Source organism: Apis laboriosa, unplaced genomic scaffold, assembly GCF_014066325.1.
Source record: "Apis laboriosa isolate Shangri-la unplaced genomic scaffold, ASM1406632v1 scaffold18_cov149, whole genome shotgun sequence".
NCBI lineage: Eukaryota > Metazoa > Arthropoda > Insecta > Hymenoptera > Apidae > Apis > Apis laboriosa.
Window position 1 is genome coordinate 970095 of NW_025222233.1, and position 17141 is coordinate 987235.

The window sequence follows — 17141 nt, forward strand, 5'->3', positions numbered from 1 at the left end:
CGAAACTACCACTTTGAATCCGATGTTAGCGTAGTGTACGTATCGTAAGCTGTCGACATTTATACTATGAACTATGAGTAAATTGTAGCGATCATTGTGAACATAGTTAATAGTATAGATTAGTTAACCGCACTAATTGTACCGAAAAGTGGATTACATTTAATTCCGAAAAATAATTATCGAAGTTTAATTCAATAACGCGTACATTGTACGCAAATCAAGCCGAGTTAAACGAATGGAAAGGTGATTAATAAATAAAAGTGAAAAAGAATAAAAATTTGAGAAATTGAGAGAGAGAGAGAGAGAGAGAGAGAGAGAGAGAGAGAGAGAGAGAGAATGTATGCGTATGTTGTGTGAATGTGCATGTGTGTAACAGAATGCATATATGTAAGAAAATAGAAAAAAAATTGGAAGAAAAAAGAAAAGGAAACATCATTGAAATTCAATTGATACAGATTGATTGTATCTTCGAAATGAAAGAAGAAATAAAAAAAAAAAAAATCGAATTAATTGCAAGCGAGAACGAGCGTGCGTGCATGGGCATGTATATGTATATTCGATCGGGCATGTATTCTTCAAAATGCGTTGCGGAAATAAAACAAATCTTGACATTTAAAAAATGTCAAGAAACAACTCGGCAAAAATTATTTTAATGTTTAATCATTTCATCGGTATTCGCAATTGTTGTTTTTAGTTCGTATAATTACATCGTACACTACATTCGAAGCAGTTAATTATCAAAAATGTGATTTGTCATGAGTCATGAACTTAATCATTAAAATTTGACGTATATTTTCTCGAATATTTATCCCATAAGATTATAATTAATCCATCATATTCATTAATTAAATAATCGATCTAATCTAGTTTCTAAAGTTTACTACTGTACATAGTTTCCTTATACACGTGACCTTACATATAATACACACGTGCGCGGAAACACGTGTCATTTCAACATGGACAATATTTTTTCAAATCGTTTTGTAATCGAAAAACTGTTGATACATCAATTCATCGATACGATTGAAGCGATCATTAATTTTATCGATAATTTTGAAATTGATGAAATCTAATTTCTTTTTCTTATTCTGATTTTTTAATGCTTCTATTTTATCAATAAAATTCTATCTGTCATTTTTTCTTTTACGAAAAAAAACATTTTATCTGTCTTGAAAAGGCCGAATATAATAATAATAATAAGCGCCAATTGATAACGCCACGCATTTTGGAGACATTATAAACGTGATCATAAAAATCCGCGAATTTTTTATTCTTGCGTTGCATGGATAATATACCATGAGACATACTCTAAGCGTTTATAAAACATATACCAGAAACACGCGAAACAAGGAAGAATAAGAATCTATAATTTAAAAGCAGACGCGTGAACGAGGAAAAAATGAAGAGAAAAGGGGAAAAAAGAAAAAGGAATAGTAAATATGAGTGAAAGTGGGAAAAAACCGTGTGCGTGGTATGTATATGCGTGTGTATGGGCGTGCGAACAACAGAGAGAAAGGTAGTTTGCAAAAAAAGAAACATTAGGGTTCCGTCTTTGAGTGTTGGAGGATGTTCATTTGTAATTGTTTAAATCTAACGAGAAATGTACTGTAAAACTATAAGTACTATAGGCACTAAAAATATATCATTTGTTGACATGAAAAAATAAAAAAATGATCCCAGGAATATAAATTATTTCTGACATGACGCCATAAGAATGATCATACATATAAATATATACGATCGAGAAAATATGTCAATTAGATGTTTCATCGAGTTGTTTTCGTAATTTACAGTTAATTGAACTTTCTTTTAACACTTATTCTTATCAAATAAGAAAAAGAAAAGAAAAGGATAAATATTTGAAATGAGTAAAATGCTGGTGTTCATAATAATATTTGTCCATACTCTATAACAAATTGTTCATTTCATTAGTTGATTGTCAATTTTATTTTTTACATAGTAATTAACTGAGATCTTTTTTTTTTATCTTTTTCTATTGTAATAAATATCAATGAAATTGGGGTAAGTAGAAAATCATTATTTTTAATTCTTCTTTATCCGATATACATTTATATACATACATATACACATATACACGCGCGCTTATGATAAGTATTAAAGATCAATATATCTGGAAGGATGTTAAGAAACAATTATTAAGTAAATTTGCATGAAAAATTTATATTTATGATATATACACAAATGTATTATATACAACAAAATTATAAAATTCGCATCATTATCCTCCAGTGATCATTTTATTTTTAATATTTTCAATATTATTTTTGGTATTATTTTTAAATATAAGTAATTATTTGAATAAATTGATGACAGCTATCGATCTCGTTGAAAATAGCTCTTCAAATAATTTAATAGAATTAAAATGATTGAAGCATAATGATCAAAATTTGAATGTCGATGAAGATAAATAAATAAATATGAATTAAATAAAAATAAGAAATAATTGAAATTTCATTCTTCCGGATCAATAAATTGTTATTTCCGTATTATATAACCGATTATTAATGATGGTGTTGTCGTTGCGTCGTCTTAGGAAGAATTTCCATTTTTGATTGATTTTCTGATGGTGGCAGAGATTGTTTTTTCTTTTTTTCTTCTTCAGTTTCTTTCATTGATGGAGGTGGTAGTGCATTCAGTAAACCTTGCCGAAAAGCTGCTTGTTACGTATGCCGGCTATCGTAAATTTATTAAAAAAAAATGAAAAGTATAAGAAAAAGAGAGAAAATATTACTCACCAACAGTTTCTCCTTTAAGAGATACTCCTATAATAAGAATGATAAGAATAATATTTATTATTCGAGAATTTATCATATTAAGCGTTCAAATTCCATTTAAAATTTAATTAAGAACTTACCATTTCCACGATATTTATTTAATTGTTGATAAACTTGTTTCATTCTTTCAATGTTAATTCTAGAACTTTTGCTATGATTCACCATTGGTAACGAATAGTCTTTGCCAATGATACATTTAGCTGCACGTTGCACGTTAAGTGGTGCATTCCATGGTTCGTGAATATATCTCGTGGGAAAATTTTTCAAAACTGGCAAATATCGTCTATATCAAAATAGAATACAAAAGAAAAAAATAAAAAATTATTTAAATTATTAATTTTACTATTTTACTATTGTTCAAATATCATATAATATTTATCCATTTTCGTATAAGAAATAAATCCATTTTCGTATAAGAATTAATTAAAGTTACCTAATGTAATCACCATTCGGATCGGCTTTCCTGCCAAATCTTACTGGACAATAGCAGTGAAAAAATTGTTGAAAGAAAGAGCTACACGACAACCACATCCACATTCCTGCATTTACTGACCAATCAGCATCTAGTAACAGCTCATCAAATACCTTGAAAAAGATTCAAGAAGATATATATATATATTTCTACAAATGAATGCAATGCGAATAGGAAACATGACGAGATAAACAAGCAGAAATAATTTCGTAATAAATAATGCAATATCTTGAAGAGTTCGTTAACCTTTTTTAATATGTTAATAAATGCCAGTAACAACAAACGACATTTTACCTTCATTCCTTCTTCCCAGGAGATCCAAAGGTCACCTCTGGTTAAGAAACAAGCAACTGCATGTCTAGCCAAATGATGTATCCAACCTTCTTCTCTTAGTTGAGTCATTATTGCATCGATCCAAGGAAATCCCGTCTGACCCTGTTTTTTGAAAAACAATTTTTTAAACAATCTTTTCCTTTTCTTATGAAAGATTAAGAATGCTCCACGAATTGTTTATTTATTAAAATTTTCTATTTTATACATATCTGTAAACATATACATTTAATAAATGAAAGCGAATTTCAATTTGTAATGTTTAACATAATATATTCCTGCAATGCAATAACAATGTTATATGCATTTCTCAGCGTATATATACATCTTTTTATATGTTTTTTAATATATTTTTGTATTTATATAAATACAATCTATATTATATATAGATATCTTTTTATATCTCTATATTTTTTATTTTTTTTTTTTTCTTCCATAAAAATTTTCTTGATACTTTTGAATAAATTTCTCTTTTCAGAGCATTTATTATATTTCTTAAACAAATTCATTTATTATATTTCTTAAACAATTATTTCTAAATATAAAATTGCTGCTACGTTTTTTCTTTTTTTTATAAATATTATGAAGTAAATTTTGTCTATAAATTAGACAAAGAAAGCAAATAAAAAGTTTATATATTTGTGGCGCCATCTCATGTTTGGATCATGAAAATCCGATTTGTTACTAGTAAAGCAGAATGTGCAAGGAAGTATTCGTGACGTCACAAATAAAGAGAACATTATGTGAGAAATATATAGCATTTCCCATCACTTTAAAACATCACATGGAAAATTTATTAATTATTCGTTTTCTACTCAAAATTTCTATATTTTTGAATTCACATTTTAAAGCTAGTACTTCAGACAAGTTTTTCGTGTTAATTTTAATAGGAAATTTTTTTTCAATTAATTATCTCTTAACGATTATCATAGAGAATGCAAAATATTAATTTACTATTAATCGAATGATAAACAATTTATTTATTTATTTAAACAATAGCAAAATTATGAATAAAATTTATACATGAAAATAGAGAAAGAAATAACATTTTATATGTGTATATTCGTATTTAAAAAAAAAAATAATAAGAAGCAATTAATAAAAAATATACTACACATATATCAATCATATGTCAATCATATCAATTAATATATAACGTATTAATTGTTAATAAGTAATTATTTGAAAAAAATTTTATTAAAATTGATATGAGAAACTTGTATGAAATTCTAGCTTTAAGATATAAATCTTAAAATTAGATAGAAATTTATAATAAAAAAGTAATAATTAATTAACTTTTAATGTAGCATTTTCGAAGTTGCAAATATTAGAAGCCACATAATCAAAATTAGTGGATATTTTTTTCTATTCTTTTCGCACAATATTGTTTCTTTTTTTTATGACGTCACAAATACCTCCTTGCACATTCTGTTGCGCTAATAATGAATTGGAGCTTTCATGATCCAAACACGAGATGACGCCACAGATACATAAATTTTTATTTCTTTTTTTGTCTAATTTATAAGAAACGTATTTTATATATATTATATCAAATTATATCATTTACAAATATATTTTTGTTTTATTGAGTATATATTCTGTATATTACTTTACTTAAAAATTTTATGATATACATTTTATATATTTTTATATTAAAATTGTTTAAATAAATAATTATAAAAATAGATAAATAAAGTATTATAATTAGATTTAAAAAATAATTAAAATAAATTTAATTCATATGATAATATAAAAAAGTAATATAAAAAGCAAATAAAATAGATAAATACATTAAATTTTATAAAATTTTTATAAACTATCTATTTTCAGATTATTTTTATAATTATTCTTCTATTTTCAGATTATTTTTATAATTATAAAATCGTAAAATATTATAAATTTATAATCAACATAAATTCTTAATATGCATTATAATATGCATATCGTGTATATGTATTTTAATATACGTTCAAATTCACAATCTCTACTATTTACAAAACATAAAAATATTTCAAATTCACTCACGTTTGCCCATTTAGCGAGTGCCTCAACGTTTTTATCCCAAGGAATTTGCACGCAAATTGGATTACCTTGCATACGATCAAAATTTGGATTTTTCGTTGCGGCGCAATAAAAAAATTCACGCCATAAAAGTTGGCCATGCAATGAAAGCGGCGGTACAGCTTTCTTTATCTAAAAATCGTCAACATAAAATATAAATCAAACTTTTATAATCTTTTAATCAAGTAGATAAATTAATAATTAATCATCGAGTTATTGTCCTTTTTTTTCATCTATGCATGCATGTACATTGCAATTTATATAGTTTTAAATAAAAAAATATTATCGTACTTTCTTATAGAGATCAGTGAGTTGGTAATAAAATAATCGAGTGCTCAAACATCCGAATCGTAAATAAGGTGAAAGACCGGTTTGACTAGGCAACAATGATTGCGGAGTCATTTTTGGCCTTCCGAAACTGGCCACCCATGCTTTTCTCTCTAGATGCCGTTCCAATCGTGCCAGAGCTTCACTTTCACCTCCGACCCACACAGGTGGAAGGAGACCTTCTGTGTCGAAACCTATCAATTATTAGAATATACTCCTTTATTGCGTCATTTCTCTTTTTTCCTCTATATATTCTTTGTTTTCGCTCTTACATGAGAAATAAATGCATAGATTTACCAAGTTCTTCGAGCGTCGGTACACCATAATGATCGTCATGATCTTCTTTCAAAGGAGTATATGCCGAACCTACACAAGCGGAAGTAACTGTTGGTACTGGTGGTTCCGGAGGATCCATGCTGGCAACGACGGTTTGAAATTGATGATAAGTTAACGGAGGTTTATCACCATTCCTCTCAATAATTCTAAAACAATAAGCCATAATCATTTTGTAATGTATAGATCGAACAAATATTATAAGAATTGCAATAATGCTGTTTGATAACGCAACAGTTAACATAGGTAATAATTTTGCAATGAAATTAACAAAGATGAAAAAATCAAATGTATTTTTTAAAAAAATAAAGAAATACTCGTATCTATTAATAATAAATATTAATATTATTAATATTAAGAAGAAAAACAAATTTTAAAATCGAATGTCAAAGGAAAATATTTAAACTTACTCATCCAATTTGTAAAGAGTATGTGAGACCTTTTGAACTACCGAAATACCAAGCTCTTTACAAAGTGCCGAGATATTATGATCTCGGACACGTCCGAATGGCTCTGGATCCTCTTCAAAAGTCAGATTTGTAGTACCCCATTCTTTAAACAATTTCGGCAGAGCATCTGCCGGCTGTCCTCGTATCACAAATAGTCTAGAGTTTAATTTTCTTAATGAACAATCAAGATCTTCCAAGCACTGTAGCAAAAATCTGTTGACAAATCGAATTGAAAAATATTTTCGAAATATTTTATTATTTCTTAATCGATCGATCGAAAGAAATTTGTTTAATTCATGTATGTACTGTAATAATACATATACTCACCTCCATTTATTGATACCAATGTTAGTGCTTCCAGCAAACCATGGATCCAAAACAAATACGCAACGGAAAGTGGAAGCTCCAGCAAGACCTTCCCTCAATGAAGGATTATCGTGAAGTCTGAGACCTTTGCGAAACCAATGGACCGTATGTTTTCCACCTTCATCATACAATCCCTCTTTCGGATTTATTTCGCTACTACGACTACCCGTCATTTTCCTCTTTTTGTCTTATATCCTTTGAATATAGTTTCCCTTTTCTTCTGATTCTTCCCACTCTTTTTTTTCAATATAACATATTCAACTGTACTAGCAATAAGTTTTTAAACGACAAAAATGTTTTCCTTTTTCTCTGTGCAATTTTACTGTTTCACGCGCACACACACATTTGTATATACATATAAATGCATTTTCTTTATCTTTTTGTCACTTTTTTCTTTTCTTTTTCTTTCTTTTCGTTTTTCTTCTATTGTTTCTTTTCTAAGAAAAATATAATTCGAAGGATGCGTCTCTCCTTGAATCCCTATAATCATCAAATCGATCATGCCGAGCAAAAGATCATTGTTTAAGTCATTAAAATTGGGACCCCGGATGATCGATCATTCACTCCATTAAAATTTTTCCCTGTTTATAAAAAAAAAAAAATTCGTATCTCTCAAAGATCATTTGTCCTTGATACATATTGCGCATGATTATATATCTTCTTTGTAACGATTCCGATAATTTCAGCATTTTCTTATTCTTTTCTTATTTTTTTTTCTCACTTTTCTCTTTTTTTAATTACATTTCTAAAATCTTTTATTCTTCTTTAAGCGTTAATAATTTCCCACATCAAATAGAAATTCTCTAAACAGAGCAAGATAAGGAGGCGAAGAACGAAGAGAAGCTCAATGTTGAAATATATACTGGAAAATATTTTTGAAAAAAATTTAATTTTGTTTCGTAAATATATAATCATTTATATGAATATATGTATCAAATAATTTACAAATGTGCAATGGAAAGATTGATTTGATTTAATTTGATTTGAATTTTGCATAAATATATTTTCAAAGACAAAAGAAATGAAAAAAGAAACGATAAGTCGATGCCCTGATATATATATATATATATATATACACATAAGTATGTAAGTCATATAATTGTATATTATAATTTCAATGGTTGATACATCTTCAATACTTCTACTGTATATAATAGCTAATATATGATGTATTACGGTTGATTCTACTGCACACTTTTCTCTATTCCACATAAGATGCGAGAATATAAATATATGTATATTTAATAATACATACTATACAAAAAGGAAATTGATAGTAATAGTTTAGTTTATCGTGCTTACGTTACTATTTTACGCTTACATTTGCAAAATTTTATGCGAACGTAATTCCTCTGTCCGTACATATTTATTTTCTTCTTAAATGCTTTCTTCAGAAGAAAGTAACAATTGACAAATACGAAAATATGAATGGATTATTTATTGATTTATTAAAAAATTATGAAAAAAAGTTGAAAAATTTATAGATTTTGAAATTATTGTATCGTGTCTATGACTATTATCAACTATTATTTATTTTATTTATCTGTTATACATCTTTATTTATTTTATTTATCTAATAATTTACATACCTATATTCTTGCATTTATTCTTTTTATAATAAAAAAGTGAAATAATATTTATCAATGACATAATGTGCAATATGACATTAAAATTTTTATCTTATTCAATTTAACTAACTATAAATTAATTTCAAGTTGATTCACGTAACTAGCATTCATTCCTGGTCATGCACGAATATAGACATTTATTATATAATTATGTAATTATAATACCTGTTTCTCGGAACATAAAATTTTGTGAATAGCTTCCTTATCACTTTTTCTCTATCTTTTTTAAAATTGATTTCAATAATCAATCAATTATCGATATCGTTATGAAATGTCAGGGTGCACGTCTCCAAAGATAGGTTTCCAATTCGATTTACTGCGATAAGAACCAACAGCATCAGCAATAACAAACTACGAAACTATTAAATTCTAACTTTAAAATTACGAATTTACAAATACATTTCAAATTATTATTTTTAAAAATCTATATAATTTTATAAACTTGTTGTATGAAATCCTTTAGAAATTTTTTATATAATTAAAATATTTTATATAATTATTAATTAAATAATATCAATAATGATTTCGTAATTTATATGTTTGAAAATATAAAATAATCATTAAAATATATCAAATAATGTATTGTATTATGAAATTAAATACAAATATAATAATACAATAATATAATATGAAAAAAAAATATTGACAATTGGTTTTTTTTTAATAAATTGTAATATAATTATTACAAATCTATATATCTAAAATTATTATGCCGTCGATAAAACAGAAAACATCACATTTTATCTTATATCAATGACATTTGTTTTTCGATAATTTTTGATATTTTTTTCTTCTAATAAGCAATTTTATTTAAGAAAACTTTTTATTATAAATGATAGCAATATTTAAAAATTTAAATATCGAATAAAAATAAAAAAATATAAATAAATAAACAACCGAATTAAAATACACATAATATATATAAATAATGTATGTACAATATAATATATTAATATATATATTAATATATATAATCAATTGATATTTAAATTAATAAAAAAAAATCTTTCGGATATTAAAAAAATGGCACGAATTATTAAAATTTATTTAAATATTATTTATTTTTAACAAGTCATTATTCCGCACAAAATTTTATACGAATAATTATTTTTTTTTCTTATCATCATTAACATTATAACATTTTTTATTGAAGAAAATGAAAATTATTAGATCATAAAATAATTATTTATTAACAAGAATTATCGATTTGACAATGGGTAAAAGATAAAAAGAACATACAGTTTAAAATGATTCAAATAAAGGTAAAAAATATAATTTATCGACACTAATAAAAATATGAAATTATATTAAATTCAAAATTAGCATGGAATAAAAATAAAGAATATTATGGAAAAAACACAAAAAAATGAAAAAAATATATGTACTTACAATTGTGAGCATGTATAGACATTGCAATATATCCGAATATCGTTGTTCCTTATTCGATGCACTGATCTAATCGCAACTTGAAGTAGCAACATACACACTCGGTTCAATGTTTTATATTTTCCAATAATTAAATGATCGTGTAAAGATTACAGAGATCGAATAATATAATAATACACTAATGAATTTGTAACGAATAAATATTGACGCGAAATACAAGAAACAGCAGTATTGCTCGCATATGCCAGCATACAACTTGTTCAGCAGACATAGAGCAGGAGAGATAGGCTGTAAGAGCAAGGGGAATGTGAGCCACGCCGAATGCAACGTGACAGCATACCCGCGTACCTTGCAATTGGCTAATTCAATCACGTGGTTTCTCGGTCACGTTGCACCCGTCGTGGTTTTATACGCTTCTTCTATACATATATCATTATTTTCTTTTATCTTACTATTTTTTTTCTTTTTTATCTTTACATTCACATTCTACTTCTGATTCATTCTACCATCTTTTGATTAAATATATTATGTTTTATAATATTATTTAATCAATTATACTTACTGAAATATTTTTCAGAGAATGCATACAATTTTATTATTATCATATTTATGATTGATGCAATAAACTATCAAAAAAATTTATAATCATTATTATTTGCTATTGACTATTATTTTATGATTTAACATGAAAATGGTTTGATTGATTTTAAATAAGAAACAAAGATTAAGTAAAATTGAAGATTCTTATTTTGACTTATATATATATATATATATATATATATATATTTATATATACTTATCGTGAATCATTTTTATTTTATGAAAAATATTTGAAAATCTATCACGTCTTTTTTTTTCTTACTAATCTACAGAAAAGAATGTAACTTCTATGAAAATTCATTATATAAATCTCTTAGGATATTTACCTGTAAAATAACCTTGACCGAATTGTTACGCGCATACGCATTACCATTTTTTTCAATACATATTATAGATCGATGATGTAACGCAACACAGCTGATTCAATAATGATATATCGATCATATCAATTCTACAAACAAATATTTTTCTATTTATTTAGCTATAAATTTCAATTTTGTTTCCATCTCATTTAATTTAAATTTAATATTACAAAATTAATAATGTTCAAACTATGCATGAACATAACATTTTAATTAAGATATTTAAAAAATTATTCATAAGTGTAAGTATAAGGAGAAATGCTATTTAGAATAATTACATTTGTTTATTCGTATTGATACATAAAAGGTATCAGAAAGAATAGTACTCGATAATTGCTTCCTTTCCATTACTTTCGATACATTATTTGTATCCGCATGCGATGCATATAAAAATGACTTTTTAAAAATTCATATCGCTCACCGCCATTATATTATTCTATTCTTTTGTTAATTTTTCTGTTTAATTATTCTATCCGTTTATTTTTGGATCGAGGCTATACATACTATATCTTATTTATTGATACATATTATTTGACAATATTATTTGTATGTAACCTATATGTAAATATTTTCTTTCTACATTCATAAATCTTATATTTTATTTAATTTATCCCATACATCTCTTATTTTGAAATTCTATCAATGCGTATTTTTAGTATGATTGCCCGATGAATTGTATTCAGAACAATCTCAATTCAATTTTTTTCAAAATCGTATTCTACTAGAGTATATACGATATTTAATCATATATATAAAAGTGAAAGACTATCACTATTGACGGAGTATGAAATAAATTTAATGAGGTGTAAATTTGGCGCATATTACCCTATTGTTGTGTAACAACAAATTATGACGCCATATAACTAGCGTTGAAGCACTTAATAACATATGCCTTTACAAAATTGTTTTTCAATTCTCTTTATATATTTTTCATCTATTTCTTATATCCATTTTTATTTCCATATGTTATTCATCAAAAATAATTTCCGTCAATGTTATTAATTCGTTCATATCTATAAACGAAAAAAAATCTAAATAACAATTAATAAACAATAATATATTATGTTCAAAATTTTTAAATCAATTTATATAATTTATAGTTACAATATTTCTTTTTTTGTTTTTGTATATCTAATGTATAAAATTCAGTAATAGTGCTATTTTTGATCAAAGATTTATGATCATTATAAATTTTTATACAAAAATTGGATAAATGCTCAAAAATTGAAACCGGGATAGAATAATGGAATCAATTCTTAATTCGAATGTAGTTTGGTTTTGATTTTTTTTTTTTATATTTTATTGAATATATGAAAGTGAGTGAAAGAAAAAAAGATCATAAATAAATATATTATTTGTTTCGAGATCAAAGAGAATCCTTTGTGATAGAGATGAATAGCAAATTATTCATTCAGTACAATTATCCAATTTTTATATATATATATAAATGTAATATATATATGTGTGTGTGTGTGCGCGCGCGCGCGTGTATATATATATATATACATACATACATCTTCATGATAAAAAGAGAAAAAGACAATGAAAAATATGGAAAAATATTATAAAGAAAACAATGAAAGGAATAAAAAAGAGAAAGTATGAAATGTCGCTAAGTAAGTACGTTTAACAAAAATACTTGTGTGGTGTGTGTGTGTGTGTGTGTGTGTGTGTGTGTGTGTATGTATGTGTATGTGTGGTGTGTGTGCGTGTGCGCGCGCGCGCGTGCGTGCGTGCGTGCGTGTGTGTAAAATTAATTTTTTTTATTGAAAAATTTACAAAAAAAACATGTCTATTTGTGAAATTTAATAAGCAACCAAAAAAATTAAAAAAAAATTAAGATTGAAAAGACATGTTTATGATTATTAATTATTTTATATTAATATATATTTTTACTTATAATTTTCATCATTATTAATAATATATAAAAAATTGAGGCATAAAAAAATGATCTATGAAACATATGTTAATCTTGTTCAATAATGAAAATTTATATTATAGCTACTTTCTCCTGTTTTTATGTAAGAGATAATAATATTTCAAATATGACACTAAATTGCAATAATTATTTTATTTTTCATAAAACGAATAATCTTATCTTATTAAAAATATGATACTAATATTTATTTTATATATATATTGGTTCTAAAGAGAATGATTTTTTTTAAAGCTATAATTTTAATCTCAAAATGTGTATCTTTTGAATCAGTCAAATTTGTTTCCTATTATTGTACAATTTAAAAAGAACAAAGAATAAAAGCTTGAAAATTTTTTTTTTGCTTTGAAAAACATTTTTTGCTTTGAAAAACATTTTTTGCTTTTTCAAAATAGCTTATTATTTTGTTTAAGTTATAATTTTTTAACTTTTAACATTAAATGAAGTAAAATATGTTATAAAACATATGCGTATATTTATTGAACATATCTGAATGTATTAAAACTTTTTGTTCTTTGTTCCTTATCGTATTAATATATCCAGGTACGCATGTCAAGCCACGCAAATAATTTGATTAATATAGATAAAATATTGTACAATATATAAAAGAGAAATTCAAACCTTTTTTTTATAATTTATAGGAACATCCATTTGGAAGGTTCGCGGTTTGCCGACATAACGACCAATGCTGATAGATTATTTTACACGTTTTGGAGGTCTACCACGTTTTTTAGTCTCGGTATTTATAGTATGATTGATAACTGATGACTTGGCAGTATGCGAATTCATTGCTTTTTGTACATTTCTTCTAGTATCGATTTTATACAAATCTAACTCAATCGTTTCATTCTCAATTGCTTTTTTAGATCGCCTGGTTCGACCAGCTATTCCTTCCATCTCATCAAATTTCGCTTGCAATCTTTGAGCTAATTCAAAATCTTCTTTTTCTTGTATAACTAATCTTTCCATTCGTTCTTGTTCTTTAATGATCTCTTCATCCGAAAGAACATTTTTCTCTATGATTGTATTTGTTTCAGTACTATTATTATTTTTTGATATACGTTCTTGCATTTCAATGCAAGATTCAGATGAATTACAATTATTACTATCCATATTCTCATACATTATATCTGTTCCATTATTTATAGAAATATTAGTTTGTTTTATCTTTCGTGTTGTTTTTCTTAATTCTGAATTGCTAATCCGACAGCTTAATCTTATAGAAGTGTCACTTTTTCCAGAATTTTCTGTAATAGATTGTTTTGTTGAACGTATCCTTCGCTGTTTTGATTTCGGTAAGGCAGTTTTTGTAAACTTAGTTCTATTCCTTTTTTGTATTGTAACAGGAACATCATTTGACATCTTGTATTCAAATTCTTCTTTTCTACATAATTCCTTTGTGTCTCTTCTAGTAATTTTTAAATCTGAATATGAAGAAGATATTGTATTAGTTTTCTTTTTATCTGTATTTATTTTTCTTTTCTTTATTCGTTCCGCAATATTTTCCATTGTTATTTCATCTTCTTCCTGTATCTCAGATTTTTCATTGCAAAATGTAGATGGAGAACTTATATTTTTCATTTCGATATCATTCATATATTTTGTATTTGTTGCAATCTTAATATCTTTTTTAGTCCATAAAGTTTTTTGTCGTTTAGATTTACATACCATACCATTTCTAATATGAGATTTCCAAGATTTTTGTACTTTTCTAATGTCTCTATTTTCTTCTAACATTAACTTTTTACTGATCTTAGTACCATTAATTATATTTACATTCTTAGCATAATTCTTATTAGAATCAAATGATAAATCCGAAATATATTCGAGTTTATGAATATTATCATGAGTTTGAAATTTTGTTGTTTTATTAACGATAATTTGCGATTGATTACAAGATGTTGATGGCATTTGTTCAATGTCTTCTTTATATACATCTTTCTCTTTAAAGCTCTGTTTAGTTTTACCTATAATATAAAAAATATAATTATGCTTTTTGTTTATAATTTTTTAAGTTTTATAAAAACTATATTTTAAGTATAAAATTACCTCGAAATGCACTCCAAGAACATCCAATAATTCGTTTTAAATGAATTTGAGATGGAGGTTTAGGTATAACATTAGATATTCTTTTAAGTATAGGAACAACTCTAATTAGTTTTGGATCTATTTGTCTTCCATCTGTAATATAATTGTTCAAATTATTTAAAAAAATTTGAAATTTATTGTACGTATATATATATATAAAATATGATTTAACCTGTAGACATTTTTAATGGTGTTCTTGGCATAGCTTTAATAGGTTTAAAATGATGAATTTCTTGATTAATGCTATCATGACTATCGTGACTATCGGCACTTCCCATTCTTTCATCATCATCTCCCGAAGATACACAAACTTCTACACTTAAGCTTTTTTTTTTATTGTTCACAATATCATTTGGTACATGCAACTCTTCTTTACTTTGAGTACCATATATTTTTGAAATAGATGTTCTCGGTTCCATGGAACATTTTGAAATACAAGGTTCTATTATTTTGGCTGCTGTTTGATGTTTTAAAGTTCTTGAAATAGTATTATATACAGGTATAGTTTTTTGACAACAAAATTTACTTGTAGAATCATTGCATGTACTAGACAAATCTATATTATTTTTTATATTAGATACATATCTTTCTGCACGAATTTTAGAAATTAATGCAATATTTGATCTTCTTAATCCAGAATTATCTTGAGACTCTAAAAGAGATGCTTTTTCATACTTTGAACCATGAGGCTGCAGTTTACATGAATTAATTTCAGTCATAGTAGCAACATTAAATTTTGAATTATGAGAAGTATTAGATACATTTAAAGAATTTTTATATTTAGATACTTCTTTGTGTTTGTCTTCGAGTTGTTTCTTTACTAAAGATTTAGCAAGTAATTGATCTTGAGTTAATTGAGCTAGTTTTTGTTGTTGCTCTTCCTCCTGAATTTTGCGAATTAAAGTTTCACTGGCTATCTGTTCAGCTTTTCTTTGACATCGTATTTCTTCCTCGGCCATTTGAAGTTGCACTTCATATTCCTGTCGAATTTCTCCAGCTGCACTAAGTATTTTATTAGTACCAGTATAGTCTGTATGAGAAAAATAATTTATATATTACATTTGTTTTATATATTATTGTATTTACATATTTATACAATATATTATATTATAAATCTAAATTTAAATAACATTCAAATAATATTTTCTTAATTATCAATAAATACAAGTAACACAGAAATAAAATATTTCTATGCATTATTTTTTCATTTAAAAATCATATAATTATTATAATATCAATATTATATGTATTTATGCAAGTATATTTTATATATTTTTATATGAATTAAAATTATAATATACAACTTGATTTCTTAAAGAGGTTATGATACATTTGTTTATCTTGTCTTACTGGAAACTTACCAGCATCCAAATCGACACTTCTATCGTCACCGTTATATTTATTTTCAACTTCTTTAGAAAATTTAGTTTGAATTAATTCCCAAAGACTGTTATTAACTAATGTTTCAGTCTTCGTTGCTGTACGTAGCCAAGAACCGACTCGTATTCTACACAGAGGACAACTCAAGCTATTGTGTTCGAATGTACCTTTTAAACATTTTAAACAAAGATTGTGTGTGCACGGCAATGTTACTGGTTCAATTAGAATACTTCGGCATACTGGACATATTAAATCTCTAAGACTAATATCTACTGATGATCGTGTCAAAGAAGTATCAAACAATTTTGACGTTCGCTTCAAATATGTCGCCATCTTGCCATATTCTTTAAAGAAACATAACAATCATCACATCACTTCGAGAACCGTGGTTCTCTTACTACATGGAACATTCAAGCAGACTAATCTGATTTATGGATCTTTTATAAATAAATATGCGCAGATAAATGTAATGGATTAAATATCATTTTATATTCTATATATAAATTTTTAATTATTTTTCTTAATATTTTAATTAATATTTTATAGTAATGAAATAATATTAGCTATAGCACAATAACAAAATTGAGATTGAACAATTATTAACAATTTAAAAATGAAAAAAAGTAAA

At 25.7% G+C, this 17141-nt stretch overlaps 2 protein-coding genes across 10 annotated transcripts; both read right to left on the reverse strand.

Annotated features, from left to right (window-relative positions):
• Positions 1-2443: 2443 nt before the first annotated feature.
• On the reverse strand, positions 2444-10626 carry LOC122711969 (cryptochrome-1). 7 transcript variants are annotated; one of them, XM_043931202.1, is made up of 12 exons: positions 10151-10626; positions 8927-9077; positions 7095-7613; positions 6729-6980; positions 6283-6467; positions 5950-6179; positions 5623-5790; positions 3562-3702; positions 3229-3380; positions 2876-3078; positions 2757-2783; positions 2444-2674 (listed from the first exon to the last, which is right to left on the reverse strand). In XM_043931202.1, the coding sequence occupies exons 3-12, from the start codon at positions 7304-7306 to the stop codon at positions 2523-2525; spliced, it is 1722 nt and encodes a 573-aa protein (XP_043787137.1). In that variant the 5' UTR covers positions 7307-7613; positions 8927-9077; positions 10151-10626; the 3' UTR covers positions 2444-2522. The 7 variants fall into 7 exon arrangements, with proteins under 7 accessions (XP_043787137.1, XP_043787136.1, XP_043787135.1 ...); XM_043931201.1 differs by having other exon boundaries at positions 7095-7714; XM_043931200.1 differs by having other exon boundaries at positions 7095-7995.
• Positions 10627-11088: 462 nt separating this feature from the next.
• On the reverse strand, positions 11089-16945 carry LOC122711836 (kinesin-related protein 4-like). 3 transcript variants are annotated; one of them, XR_006346208.1, is made up of 6 exons: positions 16495-16945; positions 15306-16163; positions 15095-15226; positions 13667-15012; positions 11388-12122; positions 11089-11198 (listed from the first exon to the last, which is right to left on the reverse strand). XR_006346208.1 is itself a non-coding variant. In XM_043930956.1 (4 exons), exons 1-4 carry the CDS (start codon positions 16844-16846, stop codon positions 13742-13744), a joined length of 2613 nt encoding a protein of 870 aa, XP_043786891.1. In that variant the 5' UTR covers positions 16847-16945; the 3' UTR covers positions 13306-13741. The 3 variants fall into 3 exon arrangements, 1 of the variants encoding a protein (XP_043786891.1); XR_006346207.1 differs by having other exon boundaries at positions 11095-12122; XM_043930956.1 differs by lacking the exons at positions 11089-11198; positions 11388-12122 and having other exon boundaries at positions 13306-15012.
• Positions 16946-17141: the final 196 nt, after the last annotated feature.